Source organism: Pleurodeles waltl, chromosome 6 (genome assembly GCF_031143425.1).
Source record: "Pleurodeles waltl isolate 20211129_DDA chromosome 6, aPleWal1.hap1.20221129, whole genome shotgun sequence".
Lineage (NCBI taxonomy): Eukaryota > Metazoa > Chordata > Amphibia > Caudata > Salamandridae > Pleurodeles > Pleurodeles waltl.
In genome coordinates, this window is record NC_090445.1 from 1,277,787,770 (window position 1) to 1,277,815,252 (window position 27,483).

The following is a 27,483-nucleotide window of genomic DNA, read 5'->3' on the forward strand; positions in this document are numbered from 1 at the left end:
CTTTTTCTTCCTTCTCACTATTTCTAAACCTTTTGCTATCATGTCTGTGGTACATGCAGCTCTTAAAACTGTCAGTACAACTTATGACAATTTGAATTACAAGATCCTAAGGAGTCTCTGCTTAGATAGAGGTTTAGTGATAGGAAAGAACCCTACAAAAAAGTTTCTGTTTAACATGCTTATTGTAAATGATGAGTCCCATGCAGGCCCATCAGATGAGAGGTTAATAGAAGGTTCCCATTCTGACTCAGGGGAGCACATTGAAGGAAGGTGGGGAGGGTTCTGAACAGGATCTGCCCCCTAGCAGGACACCCAGTAATGTTGGTAGTAATGGAGGTTCCCATCACAGTAGGGACGCCTTTATTCCTAGAGGTCAAGTTTCTAGGGTTCAGTCAGTTAGGGACAGATCCCCCTCTGTAGTTTCCAACTTGTCTTCTGTGTCAAAGCATTCCCAACCCACCCACCCTGAGGATAACTTGTTAGAAAGGGAACTCAAAAAGTTGAGGGTTGAAGAGACCAGACTGAAGCTTAAAGAGAGACAGCTGGCCTTAGATAGGGAATCCCTAGACCTTGAGAAGGAAAGACAGAGGTTGGGGTTTGGACCCCAGGGTGGCATCAGCAGTATTCCTGATAGTAATCCTGTTAGAGAGCATGATTCCAGGAATCTGCACAAGATAGTCCCCCCTTACAAGGAGGGGGATGACATCAATAAGTGGTTTGCTGCACTTGAGAGGGCCTGTATGGTACAGGGGGTCCCTCAAAGGCAGTGGGCTGCTATTTTGTGACTATCTTTCACTGGAAAGGGTAGAGATAAGCTCCTTACTGTTAGAGAAAGTGAAGCTAACAATTTTACAGTTTTGAAGGATGCACTCTTGGATGGATTTGGCTTAACCACTGAACAATACAGGATTAAGTTCAGAGACACCAGAAAAGAGTCCTCTCAAGACTGGACAGACTTTGTGGACTGTTCAGTGAAGGCCTTGGAAGGGTGGTTACATGGCAGTAAGGTATCTGACTATGAAAGCCTATATACTCTTATTCTGAGAGAGCATATTCTGAATAACTGTGTGTCTGACTTGTTACACCAATATCTAGTGGACTCGGATCTGACCTCTCCCCAAGAATTGGGAAAGAAGGCAGACAAGTGGGTCAGAACAAGATTGAACAGAAAAGTTCATACAGGGGGTGACAAGGATGGCAAGAAGAAGGATGGTAAGTCTTCTGACAAGGGTGGGGACAAAAGTAAAACTGAGTCTTCATCAGGCCCACAAAAATCCTCTGGTGGGGGTGGTGGGTCCAAAATCCTCTTCCAATAATCAACCTAAAAAGCCTTGGTGGTGTTTGTGTAAAGTCAAAGGCCATTGGGCAACTGATTAAAGTTGTCCAAAGAAAAACACCAAACCTCCCACTACCACAACCCCTGCTGCAAATTCTAGTGCCCCTAGTAATAGCGGTGGTGGTGGGAGCAAACCTACAAATAGCCAATCCAAGGGTGTAGCTGGGCTCACTATTGGCAATGTAGTTGGGGTTGGTCTTCTTAGGGAGACCACAGAGGCTGTGTTAGTCTCTGAAGGTGCCATTGATTTGGCCACCTTGGTTGCTTGTCCCCTTAATATGGATAAGTATATGCAACTTCCACTAATAAATGGTGTTGAGGTTCAGGCCTACAGGGACACAGGTGCCAGTGTTACTATGGTCATAGAGAAACTGGTCCACCCTGAACACCTACTTGGTCAGCAGTACCAAGTGACAGATGCTCATAACAACACTCTTAGCCACCCCATGGCTGTTGTGAATCTCAACTGGGGGGGGTTACTGGTCCAAAGAACGTTGTTGTTGCCTCAGATTTACCTGTAGACTGTCTACTAGGGAATGATTGAGAGACATCAGCTTAGGCAGAAGTGGAGTTGGAGGCTCATGCACCAATGCTGGGCATCCCTGGGCATATTTTTGCTTTGCCAAGGGATCAGGCCAAAAAGCAAAAAGGACATGGTAACTTGGATCCTGGAACAATGGACCAAGTGCTCCCTAAAGCTAGGAGTAGCAAGGGTAAATCCCTACCCACTATCCCTCCCTCTACAGATGATTCTCCTTCTGAGGAAGAATTATTTCCTCCCTGTGCAGAACCTTCACCAGATGAGCTGGCAGCAGACACTGCTGAGCGTTTGGGTAGAGGGGGGCTGCCAGGGAAGAGCTGAGTGTGGCACAGCAAACCTGTCCCACATTAGAGGGTCTCAGACAGCAAGCTGTCAAGCAGCAAAATGGTGATGTCAGTGACTCACATAGAGTTTACTGGGAGGACAACCTCTTATACACAGAGGCAAGGGACCCCAAACCTGGAGCAGCCAGGAGATTGGTCATTCCCCTGCAGTACAGAGAGTTCCTCCTAACTCTTGCACATGACATTCCTTTGGCTGGGCATTTGGGCCAGATCAAAACATGGGAGAGACTTGTCCCCCTGTTTCACTGGCCTACGATGTCAGAGGACACTAAAGATGTTTGCAAGTCTTGTGTGACCTGCCAAGCCATTGGCAAGACTGGTGGCACTCCATAGGCTCCCCTTATTCCACTGCCTGTGGTTGGGGTCCCCTTTGAAAGGGTAGGGGTTGACATAGTTGGCCCCCTTGACCCTCCTACTGCTTCAGGCAATAGGTTTATCTTGGTGGTTGTGGACCATGCCACAAGATATCCTGAAGCAATTCCTCTAAGGACCACTACAGCTCCTGCAGTGGCAAAGGCCCTTCTGGGAATTTTTTCCAGGGTGGGTTTCCCTAAAGAGGTTGTATCAGACAGGGGTAGCAACTTCATGTCTGCATACTTGAAAGAAATGTGGAAGGAGTGCGGTGTCACCTACAAGTTCACCACTCCTTATCATCCACAGACTAATGGACTGGTAGAGAGGTTTAATAAAACTCTCAAAGGTTTGATATTGGGACTCCCTGAAAAACTCAGGAGGAGAATGGATGTCCTGTTACCTTGCCTCCTTTTTGCTTACAGGGAGGTACTGCAGAAAGGAGTAGGCTTCAGCCCCTTTGAACTCCTCTTTGGGCACCCTGTAAGAGGTCCATGAACTCTTGTGAAGGAGGGTTGGGAACAACCTTTAAAAGCTCCCAAACAGGACATAGTGGGCTATGTACTCGGCCTAAGATCCAGAATGGCTGAGTACATGAAAAAGGCCAGTAAAAACCTTCAGGCCAGCCAGGAGTTGCAAAAGCAATGGCATGACCAGAAGGCTGTTCTGATCCAGTACCAACCAGGACAGAAGGTGTGGGTATTGGAGCCTGTGGCCCCAAGAGCACTCCAGGACAAATGGAGTGGACCCCATGTAATTGTTGAGAAAAAGGGTGAGGTTACCTATCTGGTAGACCTGGGCACTGCCAGGAGTCCCCTTAGGGTGATTCATGTCAACCGCCTGAAACCCTACTATGACAGGGCTGATCTCACCCTGCTCATGGCAACAGATGAGGGACAGGAAGAAGAGATTGACCCTCTCCCTGATCTCTTTTCCACCACTGAAACTGATGCTTAAGTGGAGGGAGTAGTTTTGGCAGATTGTCTGACTGCAGAACAGAAAGACAACTCCATAAATCTCCTTGGACAATTTTCTGAACTCTTTTCAATTGTGCCAGGTACAACTTCCTGGTGTGAACACACAATTGATACTGGTGACAGCCTGCCTGTCGAGTAAGATTTATAGGCAGCCTGACCATGTCAGGGACTGCATAAAACAAGAGGCACAGAAAATGCTTGATCTGGGAGTGATTGAACCTTCTGAAATCCCATGGGCGAGTCCTGTGGTGCTTGTACCAAAGCCTCACTCAAAAGATGTAAAAAGGAGATGAGGTTTTGTGTAGACTACAGAGGTCTCAATAAGTAACCAAAACTGATGCTCACCCTATACCCAGGGCAGAGGAGCTCATTGATACACTGGCATCTGCCAAGTATCTTAGCACCTTTGATTTGACTGCAGGGTATTGACAGATCAAATTGGCTGAGGATGCTAAACCAAAGACTGCATTTTCAACTATAGGAGGGTACTACCAATTTACATTGATGCCCTTTGGTTTGAAAAATGCACCTGCCACCTTTCAGAGGTTGGTGAACACAGTCCTGCAAGGGTTGGAGGCTTTTAGTGCAGCATATCTAGGTGGTATTGCTGTCTTTAGCTCCACCTGAGATGAGCACCTGGTCCACCTTTGGAAAGTTTTGGAGGCCCTGCAAAAGGCAGGCCTCACTATCAAGGCCTCAAAGTGCCAGATAGGACAGGGAAAGGTGGTTTATCTAGGACACCTGGTAAGTGGAGAACAGATTGCACCACTTCAGGGGAAAATCCAGACAATCATGGATTGGGTTCCCCCTACAACTCAGACCCTGGTGAGGGCCTTCTGAGGCCTCACTGGGTATTACAGCATATTCATTAAAAACTATGGCTCCATAAGCCCCTCTTAATGATCTCACAAGTAAGAAAATGCCTAAAAAGGTATTGTGGACAGCTAGCTGTCAGAAAGATTTTGAGGAGCTCAAACAGGCCATGTGCTCTGCACCTGTCCTAAAAAGCCCATGTTACTCCAAGAAATTAATTGTTCAAACTGGTGCATCTGAATTAGGGGTAGGGGCAGTCTTATCACAACTGAATTCTGAGGGCCAGGATCAACCAGTTGCTTTTATCAGCAGAAGGTTGACCCCTAGAGAAAAGCGTTGGTCTGCCATAGAGAGGGAGGCCTTTGCTGTGGTCTGGGCACTGAAAAAGGTGAGGCCATACCTGTTTGGCACTCACTTTATTGTTCAGACAGACCACAAACGTCTACTTTGGCTAAAACAAATGAAAGATGAAAACCCTAAGTTGTTGAGGTGGTCCATATCTCTACAGGGAAGGGACTATACAGTGGAACATAGACCTGGGAGTGCCCACTCCAATGCAGATGGACTCTCCAGATATTTCCACTTAGACAGTGAAGACTCATCAGGTCATGGCTAGTCTTATTGTCCTTCGTTTGGGGGGGAGGTTGTGTAGGAAAGTACCATCTTGCGTGGCATGTTACCCCCATATTTCACTGTATATATGTTGTTTTAGTGTATGTGTCACTGGGACCCTGCCAGGCAGGGCCCCAGTGATCATAAGTATGTGCCCTGTATGTGTTCCCTGTGTGATGTCTAACTGTCTCACTGAGGCTCTGCTAACCAGAACCTCAGTGGTTATGCTCTCTCTGCTTTCCAAATTTGTCACTAACAGGCTAGTGACTAAATTTACCAATTCACATTGGCATACTGGTACACCCATATAATTCCCTTGTATATTGTACGGAGGTACCCAGGGTATTGGGGTTCCAGGAGATCCCTATGGGCTGCAGCATTTCTTTTGCCACCCAGAGGGACCTCTGACAATTCTTACACAGGCCTGCCAGTGCAGCCTGAGTGAAATAACATCCATGTTATTTCACAGCCATTTACCACTGCACATAAGTAACTTATAAGTCACCTATATGTCTAACCTTCACCTGGTGAAGGTTGGGTACAAAGTTACTTAGTGTTTGGGCACCCTGGCACTAGCCAAGGTGCCCCCACATCGTTCAGGGCAAATTCCCCGGACTTTGTGAGTGCGGAGACACCATTTCACGTGTGCACTATACATATGTCACTATGGTAACTCCGAACATGGCCATGTAACATGTCTAAGATCATGGAATTGTCCCCCAATAACATTCTGGTATTGGGGGGACAATTCCATGATCCCCCAGGTCTCTAGCACAGTACCCGGGTACGCCAAACTGCCTTTCCGGGGTCTCCACTGCTGCTGCTGCCAACCCCTCAGACAGGTTTCTGCCCTCCTCGGGTCCAGGCAGCCCTGGCCCAGGAAGGCAGAACAAGGGATTTCCTCTGAGAGAGGGTGTTACACCCTCTCCCTTTGGAAATAGGCGTGAAGGGCTGGGGAGTAGTAGCCGCCCACAGCCTCTGGAAATGCTTTGATGGGCACAGATGGTGCCCATCTCTGCATAAGCCAGTCTACACTGGTTTAGGGATCCCCCAGCCCTGCGCTGGCACGAAACTGGACAAAGGAAAGGGGAGTTTCCCAGGGGAGGTGCCCAGAGCTCTTCCAGTGTGTCCCAGACCTCTGCCATCTTGGAAACAGAGGTGTTGGGGGCACACTGGACTGCTCTGAGTGGCCAGTGCCAGCAGGTGACGTCAGAGGCTCCTTCTGATAGGCTCTTACCTCTCTTGGTAGCCAATCCTCCTTCCTTGGTAGCCAAACCTCCTTTTCTGGCTATTTAGGGTCTCTGCTTTGGGGAATTCTTCAGATAACGAATGCAAGAGTTCACCAGAGTTCCTCTGCATCCCCTCTTCGCCTTCTACCAAGGATCGACCGCTGACTGCTACAGGACGCCTGCAAAACCGCAACAAAGTAGCAAGACGACTACCAGCAACATTGTGGCGCCTAATCCTGCCGGCTTTCTCGACTGTTTCCAGGTGGTGCTTGCTCTGGGGGTAGCCTGCCTTCACCCTGCACCAGAAGCTCAGAAGAAATCTCCTGTGGGTCGACGGAATCTTCCCCCTGCTAACGCAGGCACCAAAAGACTGCATCACCCGTCGATGGGTCCCCTCTCATCCTGACGAGCGTGGTCCCTGGAACACAGCAACTCTGTCCAAGTGACTCCCACTGTCCAGTGACTCTTCAGTCCACGTTTGGTGGAGGTAAGTCCTTGGCTCCCCACGCTAGACTGCAAAGCTGTGTACTGTGTGATTTGCAGCTGCTCTGGCTCCTGTGCACTGTTACAGGATTTCCTTCGTGCACAGCCTAGCCTGGGTCCCCAGCACTCCGTCCTGAAATATACAACCCTTTGAGTTGGCCTCCGACGTCGTGGGACCCTCTTTTGTAACTTTGCATGGACTCCGGTTCACTCTTCTTCTAAGTGCCTGTTGGGGTACTTCTGCGGGTGCTGCCTGCTTCTGTGAGAGCTCTCTGAGTTGCTTAACGCCCTCTCTGTCTCCTCCTCCAAAAGGCAACATCCTGGTCCTTCCTGGTCCTCAGCAGCACCCAAAAACCTCTACCGCAACCTTTGCAGCTAGCAAGGCTTATTTGCGGTATTTCTGCGTGGGAACACCTCTGCAGGCTTCATCGCGACGTGTGACGTCTGTCTTCCAAAGGAGAAGTTCCTAGTCCTCTTCTTTCTTGCAGAACTCCAAGCTTCTTCCATCAGGAGGCAGCTTCCTTGCACCTTCATTCGGGGTTTCCTGGGCTCCTGCCCCCCAGGACACTGTTGTGACTATTGGACTTGGTCCCCTTGCCTTGCAGGTCCTCAGGTCAGGAAATCCGTTGTCCGTGCACTGCTGGTGTTTGTTGTTCTTGCAGAATCCCCCTATCACGACTATTGTGCTCTTTTGGGGTAGTAGGTGTACTTTACTCCTACTTTTCAGGGTCTTGGGGTGGGGTATGTTGGACACCCTGACTGTTTTCTTACAGTCCCAGCGACCCTCTACAAGCTCACATAGGTCTGGGGTCCATTTGTGATTTGCATTCACCTTTTGGAATATATGGTTTGTGTTGCCCCTATACCTATGCTTGCCTATTGCAACCTATTGTAATTCTACACTGTTTGCATTACTTTTCTTGCTCTTACTTACCTGATTTTGGTTTGTGTACATATAACTTGTGTATATAACTTATCTTCTTACTGAGGATACTCACTGAGATACTTTTGGCATATTGTCATAAAAATAAAGTACCTTTATTTTTAGTAACTCTGTGTATTGTGTTTTCTTATGATATTGTGCATATGATACAAGTGGTATAGTAGGAACTTTACATGTCTCCTAGTTCAGCCTAAGCTGCTTTGCCAAAGCTACCTTCTATCAGCCTAAGCTGCTAGAAACACCTCTTCTACACTAATAACGGATAACGGATAACTGGACCTGGCACAAGGTGTAAGTACCTCTGGTACCCACAACAAGCCAGGCCAGCCTCCTACAGGTCTTACTCATCTCTTTCCTCCCGCTTTGCTTATAATGCAATAATGGGATTTGAAGTTAGTTCTTACCTATCTAATGTGTGCTCCATTTGAGTCACTTCACAACTGTCACTTTGCCTGCCTGCTTGCTTTGAAAACAACCTTCCTCTTAGCTATCACCTCTGCCTGCAAAGTGAGTGAGCTGCAGGCTCTTTCTCCAAAGCTTCCTTTCATCTCTGTCCACCCTGACAAGGTTTTGCTTCATACCAGGGCTTCTTTTCTGCCTAAAGTGGTCCCTTTCATGTAGGCCAATTGATCACCTTGCCTACCTTTTACAGTCCCCCCACATCCTTCTAAGGAATAGGAGAGACTCCACCGTCTGGACCCAAAAAGAATCTTGATTGTATAAAAGAGTTCTGGGTGGACAATCAGCTCTTTGTTGGCTCTTTGTTGGCTCTTTGTTGGCTCTTTGTTGGCTATGTGGGTGCATAGAAAGGTGGGACAGTGCAGAAGAGATCCATCTCCAGATGGGTGGTTCTCTGCATTAAAATATGCTACACGTTGGCTAAGAAGCAACACCCGGAGGGCTTGCATGCTCATTCTACCAAAGCAACTTCTGCAACCATTGTTAGCATGTGGAGTCCCAGTCCTGGACATCTGCCAGGCAGCAACATGCACGTCCTTGCACATGTTTACTGAACACTACTAACTGGACGGTCAGGTCTGAAGGGGTGGCTTCTTTGGCTGAACGGTCCTGCAGAACTTCCTAGTATGAACTTGGTTCACAGACCCATATCCGAGAATGGTATTGCTTGGGTATCTATTCTAAGGTAAGGAATCTGCAACTAGAAGTCTCTATCAGAGTAACAAGTTACTTACCTTCGGTAACAAAGTATCTGATACAGACATATTCTAGTTGCAGATTCCTTACTGGCCCACCCATCATTCCTGCTCTGCAAACTGATTTCGAGGGGCAGGGACTCCCCTTTCAGGACCCTAATTTTGGCACACTAGTCAGTGTTCTTCATAGTTCCACGCTTCTGGTGTGGAAAGTCATGCAAAGAAATTGACATCAGCGTGTCTGGATAGTGTCTGTATATGGACTGTGTCGTCCTATTTGGCGATCATGCCGCCAATGATGGATGTGGAGTCAACTGACGCCACCTAATGGCCCTGGTGCCCCAAAAAAAAAAAATCTCTGGGTCCATACTGACACCTGGGGGAAATTCTAAGGTAAGGAATCTGCAACTAGAATGTCTCTACCAGATAATTCATTACAGAAGGTAAGTAACTTATTCTGTATGAAGATTGTTTCTTGTCCTTTTTATTTTCTTTCACTTTTTAATGTAAGTCTCTACTTTCTGCTAGTGGTAGAACGTGTTGCTTTGTTTTTCTTTTCACTTTATTTATAATATATTTTTCATGTTAGAATAAAGCCGTGGTGCTGTGGAACACATCTGATGACTTCCCCATTTCATGTGGTGTTCTCACAGTGACAACCAGGTGTGGAACAACACTTAGTCAATCAAGCACTACGAAGTGCAGACAAAACTAGATTGTTTTATTGTGTTAAATAGAGAATGAAACTAAATAGGATCTCATTGGATATGGCATGCATTCAATGAAAAAGGAACTAGTCTAGTTTATTGATCAACAAACCTGGTTTAGTCTTGAACTCCAAAAGTTTATATCTTATGGGTGGGTCCGGGAGGTCGGGTGGGTCCGGGAGGTCAGGTGGGGGTGGAGGGTCAGGGTGGGATTGTTTTTTTTGGGGGGGGGGGGGGCAGGGGGGGGGGCTAGGGGAGTAGGTGTAGGATTGTTTTAAGGGTGGGTGGGTGGTCAGGGGGTCGCATGGTGGAACCATACATGCCGTTCCACGCACGCCTTTACCAGGCATGCCTTTACAATGAAAAATAATTGTTAAGGCATAAGTGGTAAAGGTATTCGTGGTAACAACGCGGTTGTCGTTCTGACCACTTTGTTCAGGCATGTGTGGTGCCACCATGATTTGTTCTGTCGTATATTCAAAATGCATCCCTCAAGTTGTTGATAATGAAGCATTTTTACTTTCTTACTTAGCATGATTGTTTGAAAATGGTTTAGTGATTTCAACTGATTCATTATATAAGCACCAGTGAACTAGTTGACACCCAACTTGCGATGATATGTTTTTATTTGCCACCATGATTTGTAAACCAGGGATATTACACCCTGCAGTTTACCATGCATGAAATGTAATTTTTTAAGAATTATTTTTAGCTTTTAGAATATAATATTTGTATTTATTTCTCAAGAACAGTGAAAAAGTGAAGTGTTGTTCATGAAATATACATTTATGTAGAGAGAGACTCCCGACACAAAAGGATGATGGACGGAGTGCTGAACAATGCAAACACTCACCCCCAGTCACAGATCTGGGTTTAATCCATCGCTCTCTTGCTCACCATGCCACCCCAGCTTGGACCCAGCCATATGCAAATCAGTCTTGACCCTGTTCCACATGGGAACTGTCCAGCCCGAACTGCCAAGCCAGGTCCTCACTGGACCGGAAACAAGCATCCTGGGACCGGTTTCAGGGTTTCACCCTTCATCAGCCAGGCTAGCTTGAATCCAGTGGTACAGTGAGCAAGGGACCCACGTCTGGGCATACCCTTCCCACTTAGGGCAACTTTAGCAACACAAAAGGATGATGGACGGAGTACTGAACAATGCAAACACTCACCCCCAGTCACAGATCTGGGTTTAATCCATTGTTCTTTTGCTCACCATGCCACCCTAGTTTGGACCCAGCCATATGCAAATCAGTCTTGACCCTGTTCCTCATGGGAACAGTCCAGCCTGAACTGCCAAGCCAGGTCCTCACTGGACCGGAAACGAGCATCCTGGGACCGGTTTCAGGGTTTCACCCTTCATCAGCCAGGCTAGCTTGAATCCAGTGAGCAAGGGACCCTCGTCTGGGCATACCCTTCCCACTTAGGGCAACTTTAGCAACACAAAAGGATGATGGACAGAGTGCTGAACAATGCAAACACTCACCCCCAGTCATAGATCTGGGTTTAATCCATCGTTCTTTTGCTCACCATGCCACCCCAGTTTGGACCCAGCCATATGCAAATCAGTCTTGACCCTGTAAAATTTAGCGAGCAATAATGATGGCCGCCACAATTAATTCTGAAAAAAATTCTGTGCGTGCCGAGTTTGGTGGTATACTATGGACAATTCATCATATTTATATTTGTATATAGCTTGAGATGTGTGTTTACGACCCCGATGAACAGGCTGACGATTTTGAAAAGAAACCGTCTTCAGGCTGAAATGTCTGCACTTCTTAAGAAGAACAACAAATTGGACAGTCTGAAGGGATTCAAGATCCCACAAAAGACTTCCAAGGCGAAAGACATCGGAGACTGAAGTTGAAGAAATACAGCTCCACACACACCTGAGCCTCAAGAAGAGGAGGAGAGATCCTTTATGAAGAGGAAGAAGATCATACAGGGGTTTATCAGGCTTCGGAACAAGGTGAATACATCAATCTGCAATGGGAAGACATAAAAACAGACTCACCTAAAAAGGGAGTAGAATCTTACCCATCCAAGCCTTCACCCCAGATGATATTGGAATGTACAATCTGATAATACGCAGCTGATAGATTTAATGTACATCTGAAAGAAGATAAACCACAGGCATGCTTCCTGTTGCAACCACTGATGCCCAGTTAGGCAAGAAACCAGTTTTTACCTATGCTCCCATGTGTGCTGGACCAGGTTAAGGAAGCTTTTAAAGAGCCTGCCAGTTGTAGAGCAGTGATTCTAAAGGCTAAGAAAAAATATAAGTGTTCCTCCAAGGATCCTCCTTATATTAAAGGCACTGTCCCAGCATACTCCATTAACACATCAACAGTCAGAAAGAGGGCCAATATCCCCTCAAACTCAGGGCCTCCTCCTAAGAGGATAGCAAATAAATGGAACCCATGGGACGCAGAATTAAGCTGCAAACCTGAGTCATATTGCAAACTTGAATATACTACTCAGTGGGCTCGCTCATCAGCATTGGGAGGATATGGGCGAATATATGAAACACTTCCCTGAGCAGTACATGAAGAGGGCAGCTCATCTTGCAGAAAGTTGCAAAGACTTGGCCAATACAATCTTAAAATCTGCTCTGGACGGGGCAGACATATCAAGCCGCCAAATGATTATGGGGATCACACAGAGGTGTCACTCATGGTTGAGAATTTCAGGGTTCAAGCTAGAAGTCCAGGCTCTCCATTCAACGGACAACAGTTGTTTGGAAACTCTGTGGATGAAAGTCTCAACCAGTTAAAAAAAAAAAAAGACAATGAAATAGCAAAGTCGATGTGTGCTCTGCAGTTTCGGGAGCAGTTTCAGGCGGACTGTGAAAGGGCATATTCTCTGCATGAAGTCCAGTCTCCAAAGGAAGCTTCTGGGCCAGAAGTTCACACCAGGGATTCCAGAGCAGCAACCAAACTGCCACAACACAGCAAAGCTGGCAGTATCTGCATCATGGACGCAGTCTTTTCGATGCAGTGCCAGAAGGAGGGGGCAGCCACGCAGAGGAGGCTGAACCTTCTCAAATAAGTGACTGCGCAATGACTGTTACTCTTTCACAAACACCATCAGTGAAAGTAAAAAACAATCAAACAGAACACACCAGTTGGTGGAAGATGAAATACTTTCTCCAGGAGTGAAGGAAGATAACTTCAGACAAATGGATATTAATCCCAATTCAATTCTCATATTGCATAGAACTAATCAAACTCCAGCCAACAAGGGGGACCAAAGAAAAAGGTCCACTCCAAAGAGCAAACAACTCTACTCCTCAAATACGCCAAGGCGTTACTAGACAATAAAGCAATATAACAAGTCCCAAGACAAGAAATCATCCAGGAAAATTACTCAACATATCTCCAAATACGAAAGGTAGATGGATTGTTGCGTCCAGTTCCAGAACTCTGGTTCATCGACAAATATATTAAAACTTAAGAAATCAAAATGACAAGGAAGTCATACCACAGTTGTAAAGAGGAGATTACATCTCAACAGTAGACTTGAAGGATGCCTACTTGCGCCCTCCAATGAACGCAAGGCACAATACCTAAGGTTTGTTTTGAACAGAACACATTATCAGTTCACAGTGCTGGCATTCGGGATTAAATCAGTACCGAGAGTGTTCACAAAGTGTCTCACAGCAGTGGCAATACACTTGAGAAGTAAGGGAGTACATGTGTATCCACACTTTGACGATTGGTTAGTAGGAGCAAACTCCTACAAAAAATGCAAACAGGACATTTAAATAGTAATGAAGGCACCGTACATGCTAGGTTTCTCTTTCAACATAGAAAAGTCCTCTGCAAAGCTTGAAGAAGAAAAGGTTTTCGTGGGAGCCAGGATAAACTCAATTCAAGGGAAAGCATTCCCCAATGAAAAGAGGATACAATCCCTACTGGGAGAAAATCTCTACTACCTCAAGAGGCAAGCTCTGACGGTGTGGACAGTGGCAAACTATCAGGAAAGATGGCAAATTGCATTCCTTTAATCCCATGTGTGAGACTTCACGAGACCAATGCAGGAGTCACTTTAAAATCAGTGGTCACAAGCAACAGAGAATTGGGGAGATCCAGTGGTTGTATCACAGGAGAGGTACAAGAGGAAATTGCGTGGTGGAACAGGGAACACATTACACAAGGGAGACTTTTTACACAGCCAACTCCATTCGTGACAATAACCATACATGCCTCCCATATGGGATGTAGAGCACACATGGGATTACTCAAAGTAGAAGGAATCTGTAAGGAACACAGTGCGGTACAACACATCAACATCCTAGAACTGAAGACTGTTTTTCTATCCCTGAAAACTTTACAGAAACAACGTTTGGGAAAGACAGTATTGATTCAAACAGACAATACAACTGGGTTCCGGTGTAGTGTGCTGCTTGCTAGAAAGCGCTTCAGCGCCTTGTCAGGGTTAGTAAGTGCTATATAATTATGATGTTTTTCATCAACAAACCAGGAGGGACTCAATCCCCGCTCCATCAAGGTTCGCTCAGCAACTCTGGAAATGGGCAACCCAAAGAAGCATGGCGATCCAAGTGATAAATCTACCACGGAAGGACTATGTCGAAGCAGACGGACTGAGCAGACAAAGCTCATGCTCCCTCAAATGGGAGCTCAACCAGAGAGTAGTAGAAAGGATCTTTCAGAAATGGGGCACACCAACATTAGATCTGTTTGCTACACCACAGAATGTGAAATTACCAAACTTTACTTCCAGACAGTCACACTACCTGCCCCTGTGAAATACACTTTTGATAAACTGGTCAGGGACATTTACCTACACTTTTCCCCCAATTCCACTGTTGCACAAAGTGATCAACAAATGCAGGAGGAGTCACAAGACCCTAATTTTAATTGCACCACAGTGGGCAAGACAAACCTGTTTTTCAGAAATAATGCAACTAGCTGAAGGAAACTTTCAAATACCCCCTACACAGGATCTGTTGTCAATGGAAAAGAGAAGGAAATTACACCCAGATCCAGAATCTTTGAATCTAACGACATGGCTCCCAGAAACATAGAATTTGAACATTTGAACTTACCTGAAAAAACAATGACGGCATGAAGGGAAGCAAGACAGCCAATAACAAGAAAACGTAATCTGGCAAAATGGAAGATCGCTTCACTTTGGTGTATAAAGAAGGGAATAATGAATAGTTAGAATCAAAAGGAAAAAACAGTCTTGTCTTTCACAAGAAGGTCTTACATATGCATCCTTAAAAATTCATCTAGCAGCAATAGTGGCCTAAACAAGAGTACATATGAGAAGACGTTTTGTCACATCACCAGTAGTAAAAAGATTCTTAGAAGGAGCACTGAGAATAACACCACCAAGAAAGGTACCAGCACCCACATGGAATCTAAAAGTGGTACTCAACTCATGAAAAAGCACTTTGAGTGTTCACACAAATCTACTTTACAGATGCTTAAAAACTGCTTTTCTAGTGGCTGTTACTTACGGTCCCCGCTCCACTTATTTCTTACCTCATTTTAAACACCTGCAATCAGATAAAGGCTTTTTAATTAAATGACTGAATGGGACCTTTTATAAAATGTCACTCCAACCTAACTGTACCTTGGTGGTCATCAGATATATTTTAATAAGCACTACAATATGTTCTAAAAATCTATAGAGGCTTGGAAAGTTATAAAGAAAAGTTGACTATTTAGTAATTGTTATTTTTTCCCAAGAATATAATGAGTATAGATGTTAGTTTGATCTTGCAATTAGACAAGTAAGGGGCTTGATTTGCAAACTTCCTTGTGAATCTTGTGAACTATATCTCTATCTAGGCAGAGTGTTCTTGCGAAAGAAGCCCCTGATACTTGGTTTTCAAGGACATTGTAAAGCATGATCGCATGCATTAAAAGAAAAACAAGCACATTCCCCCACAGCCGGTGTAAATATCTTAAAATTATTATGGTAACATCTTCCATGTTTACATTTTCTAATAGGAGATTCAATTTATGTGCCAGAAAAGGGGTGAGGGGGGATCTTTGCTTACCTTTTCACAATTGTGAAATGACTTGTGTTTTAATTGATCAATTCTTAATATGAGTGTGTTTTATGCAACTGAACGCGTTGAGGTAGCGCGTTTGAAGTCCCAGGAGGTGTGTCGAGGGCAGGAGCCCTTTAAATCTTCATCAGCGCTCCCGCCGTCGCGGGAAGCGCGTTAGAGGTCCGAGGAGGTGTGGCAGGGGCAGGAGCCCTTTTAAACTAAACAGCGCTCCCGCCGCCGCGGGTAGCGCGTTTGAAGTCCCAGGAGGTGTGTCGAGGGCAGGAGCCCTTTAAATCTTTATCAGCGCTCCCGCCGTCGCGGGAAGCGCGTCAGAGGTCCGAGGAGGTGTGGCAGGGGCAGGAGCCCTTTTAAACTAAACAGCGCTCCCGCTGCCGCGGGTAGCGCGTTTGAAGTCCCAGGAGGTGTGTCGAGGGCAGGAGCCCTTTAAATCTTTATCAGCGCTCCCGCCATCGCGGGAAGCGCGTCAGAGGTCCGAGGAGGTGTGGCAGGGGCAGGAGCCCTTTTAAACTAAACAGCGCTCCCGCCGCCGCGGGTAGCGCGTTTGAAGTCCCAGGAGGTGTGTCGAGGGCAGGAGCCCTTTAAATCTTTATCAGCGCTCCCGCCGTCGCGGGAAGCGCGTCAGAGGTCCGAGGAGGTGTGGCAGGGGCAGGAGCCCTTTAAAACTAAACAGCGCTCCTGCGCGCGTCCGCACCAAGGGCGGGCCCGTCCTTGCCCGTCCTTGCCCGTCCTTGCCCGTCCTTGCCCGTCCTTGCCCGTCCTTGCCCGTCCTTGCCCGTCCTTGCCCGTCCTTGCCCGTCATTGCCAGGAAGAGGCAGGGCTGGGCCACCCCCCTGACATTCATCCAAAGTTGTATGGATCAGGCAACCTACACGCACGGCTGCCTGAAGGCACTGTGGTGACATTTACTCCTAAATAGGTCTTTCTATAGAGGGCCTTAGGACGGTATATTCCACCTATTGTTGCAACGCTCTTATCATTACCTAATAGATATTGGAGAGGGGCAAGGTTGGGCCTCTACCTTTTCACACGTTGCAAGAGGTCTGCTTATATCTATAGTGGAAAACCTATAGACATCGTTGTCATAATTGTACTATCTAGGTCTATCCCCACCAGCCCTTCCTCTATTCTCTTTTATAAATTATACATTGTGGACTGGTTCAAGGAGCCGAAGCACTTCATAGGCAGTTCAAGCTATGGGAAAACGCAAGGCATCAGAACCCCCAAGGGGGAAGGAGAAATCTGTAAAAAAAACTTAGGAATGCGGGTGAGAACTGCACAATAGCTGAAATAGACGATCTTATCGAGGAGGTAGAGTCACTACTATCTAGTAGGGCCACTATTCGGGAGGGTCCCGATAAAAAGATTACCTCCTATTACACGAAGAAAACCGAACCAGTGGGAAATAAAGTGATAGAGATTGTTTGCCAGCAAGAGGGGGAGGCACCATCCGATATTAGGACTGGCAGCCCTAAAGTTGCCACAACTCGATCCATACACCTATGCACCTTCGATAATAATAGGAAGAAGAGCCATACGCGGGAGCGTGAAGATTTGTGCTCCAATAAATATGCAGTCCTGGCAGAACTCGATAGTAGTACTTTACAGAATGCACAAGAGGGGGAATCTGAGGATGACATACACCCATATATCCCAACTGTACAGTTAGATAGGGAGAGGCCCTCTCCTCTCAATTTAGATCCAGTGAACCCTCTGAAACATAAAACAAGATCTATAGCAGACCTTTATGATCTAATCACAGGATTAATCCAGGAAGTTAGGGACCTGAAACTTGAAGTAAGAACCTTAACAGATATCGTGGAAAAGGAGGGGGGTAGGGGTATCCATAGAGCTCAGTGCGAAAAGGAGTCCCCCCCCAGTTTCGTTCCATCTACAAGGTAAACCCACATGTTCTCAAAATTTGATCACTAACCCCAACCCTACTCCAGCTATAGCTAAGATTGTACATCATCCACAGGGATGCATGACAGGGATTAATGGGGAAAATATTGGCTCATGCAACTTCCCTAGAAGAAATGCTAGTGATTTATGGCAAGGATCAGGGAATCCACGAAGAGATCCCCGTTTGATTAAAGGATCCCAAAAAGGAAATTTGGAACCTACTCCGAACCCCTATTCCCAAGTATCTAATGATTATAATCAATACACTATATGGAATCCATATTCTGAGGAGGATAGGTTCCCTAGTAGGACCAATGTTGTTTATTTGTTAAATGTTCCAAAATTGCCCTTAAATAGCAGAGAAGATGAGGACTCCTTAAAAAAATAAGCTTACACACTGGATTAGGGCCAAAAGACACTGTCTATCCATAATTTGTTCAGATATCAGGGGGGCAGAAAGAATCCCTGGAGAGAAGGGGCAACTTGACGTTATTGCACTAACATTTAAGGATGGAAGATTAACCAAAGGCCTGATTGACATGGAACAGAGAACCCCCGCCCCCAATTCTAATGCCATGAGGTTTAGTTTGGATCCATTAATTACCAAACTCCGTGTCCAGAGGCATAAGCACAATCACAATGAGGGATTGCAAAAGAGAAATGGTGATTCCAATCTTGATAGAGTAGATTGACTAATCCAGATAGATCAGGCACAAGTGGGACCCAATGGGGACACAACAGTAGGTGAGTTCCACGAAGGGAATGTTTTTCAAGCTACAGGGGCAGGGAGTGTAGGGGAGCCTTTGCATAGTAGGAATGATTCAACAACCTTTCTGAGTCCTAGTTCCAATGTTACGACCCTAAACGGAAGGGGTCTTATTTCCATGATTTCTTGGAATGTAGCCGGCTTAAAAAACAAGCTCATAGACACCGATTGGCAGGACTATATTGATCGACATCATGTCTGTCTCTTTCAAGAGACATGGCTCAAAGATCCACCGTATAAATTAGGATATAAAACCTACTTTATTAGTGCTACTTCAGCTGCCAGAGGGAGACCGTCTGGGGGGTTGGTTATATGGGAAAAAATCTCATTAAATGTCGAGATATGCATGCAAGATACTAAGTCAGAGGACATTTTATGGTTGGTAGTGGGGGAAAAAAATAAGATAAGATAATAACCCACTTGTTCAATGTATATATAAGACCTAGAAGGACAAACTTGGAGTCTCCCGAAATAACTCTACTAGATGACCTGCTCAGAAAAATCCCAGTAGGAGAGACAATCATGATAGGGGGTGACCTTAACTGTAATTATGAACCTATAACTGGATTCGAACATTTAGCAGAAGAGGAAGATCGAATGAGAGCAATTCCTTACCTAACAATAGAAAAAACTGTTCCAGGCACAGTGGCCGCACTGCAACTCATGGGCCTTACATTAAACAACGGACTGAGGGCGTGCAATGGCAGAGTGGGTGAAGGAGGCCTTAATCTGGATACTTTCCAGAGAGGCAACTCAACTTCAAAAATAGACTACATTCTGCATAGTATAAGTACATGGGGAAGATTAGCGAATTTTAAAATTGATAAAAGAAGGGATAGCGATCACTTCCCGCTAATAATTGAACTCAGGGCCCACCTCCTAGATTTGGACTTGGAATATACAGAACACGACAAGGTGGAGTTACAACCCACCCTCAGTAACAATAGAAGGGTTGTGAAATGGCCAGCAATACTAGGTAATCAGGATACAATGTCAAATATTTACAACATATTTTCTGATCTCCTGGAGCCTTATGCAGAAAATAAACCTTGTGACATTCCTATTATGGCTATTCACCATTCGTTGAGTATTGCATTAAGACCCATCCTGACCAAACAGCTACAGATCAAGCATAAAAAGGAGAAGGTCCAAACCACCCCAAGCAGTCCATGGTATACTATCAAATGTAGGGAGAGGAAAAGAGTACTGATAGAGGCACTAAAGCAAAAAAATCAATTAGCCGTACAACAGGCAAGGGCCAGCTACAAGAAAACACTGGCCACTGCCCAAAGCAACTGGGAGGATCAAAAATGGCAAGACCTGCTGGAAGCAGCAAAAAGCAATGATACAAGGTCCTTCTGGAAAATAGTTACCCATGGCAGCAAAGAGGGGATATTTACCACAGATCATCATATAGATCCCAAAACATGGGTTAACTACTTTACACACCTTTACTCTGACCCCCCCACCCTCGATTTCTATCCCTCAAGACATAAAACCCTAGCTACTTGGGGCATTTTACCCGAGTTACAATTTGGTCTGGAGGAGACGGTTATTGCTATTGAAGCAATCAAGCCAGGAAAAGCCCCCGGTTTGGACAAGATCCCGGGGGATATGTTCAAGCATAGCATAGAAATTTGGGCACCTTATTTAAATCTTTTAAATAACGCTATAGCAAGGGGAGGCCTAATACCCGAGACATGGAAAGGGGCAGAAATAATTCCAATTTACAAAAAAGGATCCAGGGAAGACCCAGGGAACTATAGACCTATCAGCCTTATAGATGTTATGCAAAAAATTTACGCTAGACAGATCCTGAATAGAATTAGTATCTGGATAGAAGAGAACAGCATAATGACTATATACCAAGCAGGCTTTAGACAGCAGACGAGTACAGTCGACCAGGCCTTTAGGCTATTGACAATAATGTGGAAATATACTAGACTAAGGAAAGGTCACCTCTATATTGCATTTGTGGATCTGCGTGCAGCCTTTGATCTGGTGCCAAGAGACTCCTTATGGGCAGCAGTAGGAAAACAGGGCATGCCAGGGAATCTCCTGGGCCAGCTGGAGAGGTTACATGAAAATACATTTGCAAAAGTTCGGTGGGGGCCAAAGGGAGAGTTGACAGACCCAATACCTATCAAGAGGGGGGTGAGACAAGGCTGTGTGCTGGCCCCAACACTTTTCTCATTATACATCAATGATCTGGTTCAGCATTTGAAACAAAGTAACCATGATTCACCAAGATTGAATGATGTTCCAGTCCCCGCCCTCCTTTTTGCAGATGATACCATTCTATTATCCCAAACTCCCATGGGCTTGCAATCTCTATTAGATAAATTCAGTGAGTACTGCAGCTCAAAGGGATTACAAATAAATACAAATAAGACCAAATACCTGACTGTTAACCCCCACATAGCACTTAAGAGAAACATTCAGATTAGAGGGCAGGCACTGGAACGAGTAAAAAACTTCAATTACCTACGGATACTGCTTGATGCCAAATTGTCATGGGCTCCGCACATCAGTAAAGCTGCTATCTCCTTAACTCATAGCTCCATGGCAATTAGTAAAAAATACAAATGCTCAAGGACGAGCATTGTGTCACCAGTATTTGAGATCTATAGGTGCAAAGCACAGGCCGCTGCTCTATATGGTGCTGAACTCTGGGGGTTCACAAAATTAACCCCATTGGTTACTCAGGAAAATAATTTTATGAGGGGGGTACTGGGTCTACCTCCATCCACTCCGTGGATCCCTTTAACCTATGACATTAATATGAAACAAATAGGCAAACTGGCAGCCCTGAGGCCCCTGCTTTACTGGTGTAGACTTTGGACAACCCCTGAATTGATCCAATACAGGCAAGCACTAACAGAGATCATGGGTTTGGACAAGGCCATCTCCCTCCCGTGGCTTCACTACATTAGGCAATGTTTTTACAATCTAGGGCTGAAAGTCTATTGGGATGAACCGCATACACTCACAACTCAATCCAAGATCCTTCTAAAACAAGTATTTTGGGACTTTACTCTTAGTAGCCCTTTTTATAACAAGGATCTAGGTAGACTAACCTTAAGTTTCCTGGATTATAAACCATTGCCGAGTGCTGAGGAATGGATAGATACTATCCAACCTAGACGAGCAAAAGTCTTATATATGAAGCTTCGATATGGGATTCTCCAGGTTAAGGCTTTTACCTTTAAATGGGGCCTCCCGAATGGGAGTAGTCATGAGGCGACCTGTGAGTTGTGTAATATGGAGACTCCGGAAACGATGGATCATGTTCTTTTAAACTGCATTGCTTATGAGAAACAGAGGAGGAAATGGATCTGACCTATCTGCAGAAACGTTGGAATCAGGAACTGCAATGAAGCAGCAAGACTCTTGAGATCCAGTACGTTACCATATGTTGTTTTTGGTCTAAGCCGGTTTCTTCTAGCAATTTCATTCATCAGAGATAAGGCAGGCCTGAGGTTGTAAGCGCTTTAACTCAGGCAAAACTTCCACAGTTAATCCACGGCCCCCAAACTGACAATTGGCACAAGGACCGTAGTCATTGAGAGGTTCCTTAAGTTACCTAGAATGGTCGTTTGACACGTATGAAACTAGTTTTTGGATCCAGTTATTTATTTTCTTTTATTTAAAAAATTCCCCCCTTAGCTAAGCAAAGAAGTGCCTGATGGCACGGGAGGTACTTTTTTATGGGTTTTATAAATTAAATACTGTACTTGATTCTTATTTATTGCTTTTAAGACCAACATCAGATAATTTGTTTTTAGTAGTTAAGAGAATATTAGTTGCTGCTGGAATAATGTGCATTTGTATTACCTGTTTGTACCCCTTTTACGGCTTCTAAATGAATATAGACACGTAGGAAAGATAGAAAACGTTGGGTCCTAGGGACTGTCAATCACCTTTCAAAAATGAGCTAAACAACCCCTCATCTGATGACGGTATGCACATTGCCAGGATTTTTAGAGGCACTATGATATGCCAGACGCGAACATTTTTCCAAAAAACATGCACCCTATTTTTATAATGGTCACTATTTGTGCTAGTATATAGTCATTGCCATATAGATTTATATTTATAGGTATTTTATAATATTTATATGGTGATTTGTATGATGATGTGTATTTTATATTTTTATAGTGTTTTTATTGATTAATTGTTTACTTGTTTAACACTCATATCCACAACTTGCCTATTTTTATTGTATGGCCCTGAGGGAGTTCCGGTCTTGATCTGACTTTATCGTCTTTCTCAAAAGTGCTTTCGTTCCCTTTTAGAAATGTAAGAATTTTGTTAGTATGCTTTTATGGTATTGTTTTGCCGAAATAAAGCTGAAATGAAATGAAATGAAATGCAACTGAACATTCTCTGTAAATCACGTTTTATTATTTTATTTGTTCTTAGGATGAACCGTTTGAAGAGTTCAACATTGATCTTGGCTCACAGTTCTGTAAAACATTCTCAAACAGTTCTGAACCTGTCTTACCAGATGGCAATAAGAGTTGTTTTAGGGTGAGTAGTGAATAATTTGATCTAGGTTTTTAGATAATAATATGGCTGAATTACAAGACTAAAGTTGGGTATATACTTTAACAAATTATTTGGAGGATTTGTTACCTGTATTTAAGGTTACATTGTAAAAGTATTACATGAAATGGTATATTTTGAAGCTGTAGAGTATACAATTGGCATTTATCTGAATATTGCAGCCTAGAACGTTTTTGGAAAACAGTTTCAAGTGTTAAACTAGCTTTGGTTGAATATGTCAACCCCATTGTGGCAGCAATTCTTTATCTCAGTTATAATAGGTCACCTTGAGAATCACACCCCAAAGTTAATCGCCACTTTTTGTTAAAATGGGGTGATTAATTGATTTCAGATTATATCCTTTACTAGTTATAGCTTTTAAAAGCAATGGGTTCAACACTAACAGTAAAATCTTTCAAATGAAATCAAGGACGAAGTTGTGGAAAAGCACAGATCAAGAGATGAAAGAAACACGGTTTCAAGTGCATTAAATACCCTTTGAATGCAGTCCCAAATTATTAAAAAGTGGATGATGTGTGGCCTGCCAATAACTGGTCTGTAGGTAAGGCAGTTTGTCTAAAATAACTGTGCTATAAAGTAGCAGACTGATCAGAGAGGCCACCATGAGACCATTGACCGCTTTTAAGTAGTAACTGGCCAAGATTGTTCAAAGTGTGCATGTTGCAAAAGCATCTCAAATACACCAGAATCTGCTTCGCATAGCAGGTTGGCAAAAAAGAAGCCATTAGCCAAGAAAGCGCAGATTTAATCCTGTGTGCAGACAAAACAAACAAGTTATAGATTTTGACCTAATGCAAGACACTGTGCACGGAGTAGGCTACATACAGTGTGGCACAACAAATACTGTCCCTTCTGTGAAATATTACTGTGACAGTATCCTGTCAGAAGGGTATTTTCCATTGGCAGGAACTGTGGCGCTTGTCAGAAAATACAAGATTATGAACCAAAGAACACAAATGTCCTTGATGAGAACCTGCTACACTTTGCAAGAAACCTGAAACCTACCTTTCACCTTTCAGCATGGCAGTGACTCTCAGTACCTACTCAAAGGAAGACTGGAGTTACTGAGTAACAAAATAGTATATATCCTTTGGTAGCACAATCAGAACTCCAATCCACAACTGATAAAAATTTGTTGCATGAGTTGCTGTACTTCAATACCCTCCCCCCAAACAAACAGGACTGATCTTGAGCCGTTTTCTTTTAAAGAATGGTCAGGTATTGCCAAATATACGTGTGAAAAGTTAGCAGAGTCCACTCAGAGTGTTTTGCATCAATTGTCATTTCAGATGTTGCAGTGATGTTATCAATGATGTCATAGAAATATATCATGAGCGATATAGTATGTGAGGTAATTAGAAGAGCAAGGTGGGGACATGAGTTATAGTTACCTAAGGGCCCAAGTTATAGTTACTTGAGAACTATTACTGGTGAATATCAGTGATTTTGCTAATTTGAAATGTATGTTTTAACTGCTATTTTCACCTAACTAAAAGGTCCCTTTAACCTATTTTTTCAGTGAATTTCTAAGGTGTTTCATGCAAAGCAACCTACTACAGTTCTTAACTGTAACTTAAATTTTTTTTAAGTGAATTGCTATTTTGTTTTAAACGTAAAGTAAGATGTCCATTACTGTTCGTGGAGTTGGCCCTGGGCCTAATCTCCTGCTAACACCCAACGTGCATCAAGCCCTCCCCCGCAGTGCACAGCCTTTGGCCATGCGTGACTTTGGCCTGTGCTCTGCTGGCCCTGCACCCAACTGCCCCCTACACACACCCCTCATTACCCCTTGCACCACAAGTCCTTTGCCCATGTGCGGCATGGGGTTAAGTGCAGAGTCTAGCTTGTGACCAGGACCTGCTGGCACCCAACCCCCAGCTGGAGTCCAAACCCTGCTGCGCACAATCACTGTGTGAGTTTTGGGTACAAAACATATTGTTTACATACAGTGGGCTTACAGCCAGTCCATCGCCTTTCAACGTGTCAAGATTTATTGGGGAAAATTTAAGAGATATTCAAAGGCAGCCAAGCTACTGCACACTCCTTGGGATTACTGTTGGCAGCAAAACAATTTCCTTATTAGCACAGGAAATTTAGAGGCCATGTTGGGCTTCCCATCCTGTGGTACAGCACGCCTCCAGTCCTTTCAGAGCCATAAACTTGGCATTGGCAGACACTGCACAAGCCAACAGGGTCAACAGTCCTGTATGTTCGATGGCATGTGTGGCTGTAGATACACATGCTTGGCATAAGTCCACCATCAAGTGTTGGGCTCAGAGTGTTGCAGGTTGTTTTTGTTAGAATAATCTTTTCGAGTCACTAGATCGAGTGACTCCTCCTCTCGGTGACACTGCACATGGGCATCGAGTCCTTTGTTAGATTATTTGCTCTCTGCCCTCTGGGTCTAATGTGTTTCCTCTCGCTCCAGTATATCTTGATTCGGTCTCTTTTGAACCTTCCTTTCCATCTTTCTTTTGGCGACACTGGTATTTCGATCGCATACTTCCAAACTCATACTAATCGATCCAGTTCTCAGCATCTGTGTCGGTTCTGCGCCCTTAGGGGCATCCACACCCTTCTTGGACCTACTCCGTCAAGTGCTGTCGAAAAATGCAAGGCTAATGGAACAAACTTAATTTAGGTTCTGTCCTCGATGCCACTCCAAGTTTCTGCACACACATCAACTCTTGGTGTGTAACTTGTGCTGGTTCCCGGAACATAAAGAGGAAAACTGCAACGCTTGTAGGTTTTTTCGATCTAAAAAGACTCTCCGGGACCGAAGTGCGCATCGGTTAGGGATGGCGTTGAAGATACTCCCGACCTCTGCAGAGAGGAACATGCACAAGAATAAATTGGACATCAGGCAGTCTTCTTGATCTGAGACTCCGAGTCGGACGTTGATTCTGACATCAAAAACTATTCAATTCCAGCAGCACAATACATGAGTACACCAGCCCCATCTTTGAGAGACTTCTAAGCTGGTCATCGGACCACCACTGCCTTCAGGTTATGATCGGATCTGAAAACTACATTCGAACACCGCGCCCTCCGGCTTGGCACCGAAAATTGCCAAGGCCAAGATGTCTTCGGCACCAACCAAGGACTTGACAGCATCCCACCTAATCTCTAAATCGAGTTGAGCTTTCAAATTGAGGACTTTGGCTCCGAAAAAGAAGCCTTCAACATCAGCTTTGTAGCTGACACCTTAGGTCCTACAAAAGGCTTCAGTTCCGAAAACTTCAGACTTAAACATTGGAGCCAATTTTAGAAGTAATGGACGCTTGTCAGCCCCAGATCCATATATAAAAGGGAACAGAGAAAATAATTGCTTATACCCCAGTTCCAATTAAAAGGAGACTTGCCTTTAAGGAATCGTTGGACACTGCTGCTCCTCCTAAAAAAAAAAAAAAAAAAAAAAAAAAAAAAAAAAGTCCCCAAGGATAGACAAGGCTCCCGATCACCCTCAGATTCTCCACATCACTCTCCTGTACTTCTACTCCACCACCACAATCTCCTACATCTTTCATACAACCACAATTTTCTCCACAAGGATCATCATCTCATAGAGATGATTTAGGTGATGTTCTACAGGATGTAGATCCATGAGATTTATATGTTCCATATCCTATCAACCTAATGACCCAGATGTTTATCCAGCAAGGCCTTCACCCCATGAGGATGCAACAGCATACAATCAGGGTATTGCAAGGGCAGCATCATACCATAATGTACACATGCACACCAACCCTATCGAAAAGATTTTCCTCTTTGATAAATTAACCAACAGTCATAAAGAGAGTCAGTTCCAACCAATGCTGCCAGGCATGCTTAGACATGCCACAGAGATTTTCAAAGAACCTGTTAGGGCAAGTGTTATTACCCCATGGGTTTACAAAAAGTGCAAAGCAGCACCCCCAGATCCAATATTTATTAAATCACATCTCCCTCCTGATTCTATAGTAGTGAGTGCAGCACGAAAGCATGCTAATAGTCAGTCCACAGGAGATGCTTCTCCTCTTCATAAGGAGAGCAAATATATTATACAGTGAACTGGGACGAGATGGAGGAACTGCTCCAGTCCCTTCCACATGGACATTAAAAATGGGGGTCAGGACATAGTCTCAGAAGGGCAGGCCATCTCAAATAACTAAATTCAATGTGCCATTGACGCAGCAAATACAGCAGCATGTGGTGTAAACATCAGTGTTATTATAAGAAGGCATGCTTGGCTGAGGTGCTCAGGCTACAAACCAGCAAAATACAACAGGCAGTTCTCAACATGCCTTTGGATAAAGAAACTTGTTTGGCCCAGAGGCCTTTGGATAAAGAAACTTGTTTGGCCCAGAGGTTGATACCACCATCGACAAGCTGAAAAAATATTCAGAAACAGCTAAAACTACAGGGGCCTCACTGACTACACCAAGTTGGGGTAATTTTCGTAGGCTATACTTTAGGGGAGAGTTCAAGACATTATCTACTGAGCCTTCCACCTCCCAAAGTAAACAAGGAACACTTTTTTTATAACAGAGGTTCTTTCAGAGTCTCTTAAAGGTGCGCAAATAATAGAGGCAAAGGTAAGGCATCTCCCTCCTAGAGGCTCTGCTTCAAAAACAAGACAGTGACTGCTTACAAATCCCTCCAGCACACACCTCCCCAGTAGGGGGAAGACTAGCAAATGTCTATCCCCAATGGTCCTGTATCATCACAGATCAA

The 27,483-nt window shown here is 44.6% G+C and overlaps 1 protein-coding gene across 9 annotated transcripts in view; it reads left to right on the forward strand.

The window, feature by feature from the left end:
• Positions 1–27,483, forward strand: part of CCSER2 (coiled-coil serine rich protein 2) — a 492,874-nt gene that overhangs the window by 282,969 nt on the left and 182,422 nt on the right. For all 9 annotated transcript variants that reach the window (XM_069240582.1, XM_069240583.1, XM_069240584.1 and 6 more), the window contains one exon: positions 22,627–22,734. In XM_069240582.1, coding sequence (XP_069096683.1) covers positions 22,627–22,734 — 108 coding nt within the window. The remainder of the gene's footprint in view (positions 1–22,626; positions 22,735–27,483) is intronic.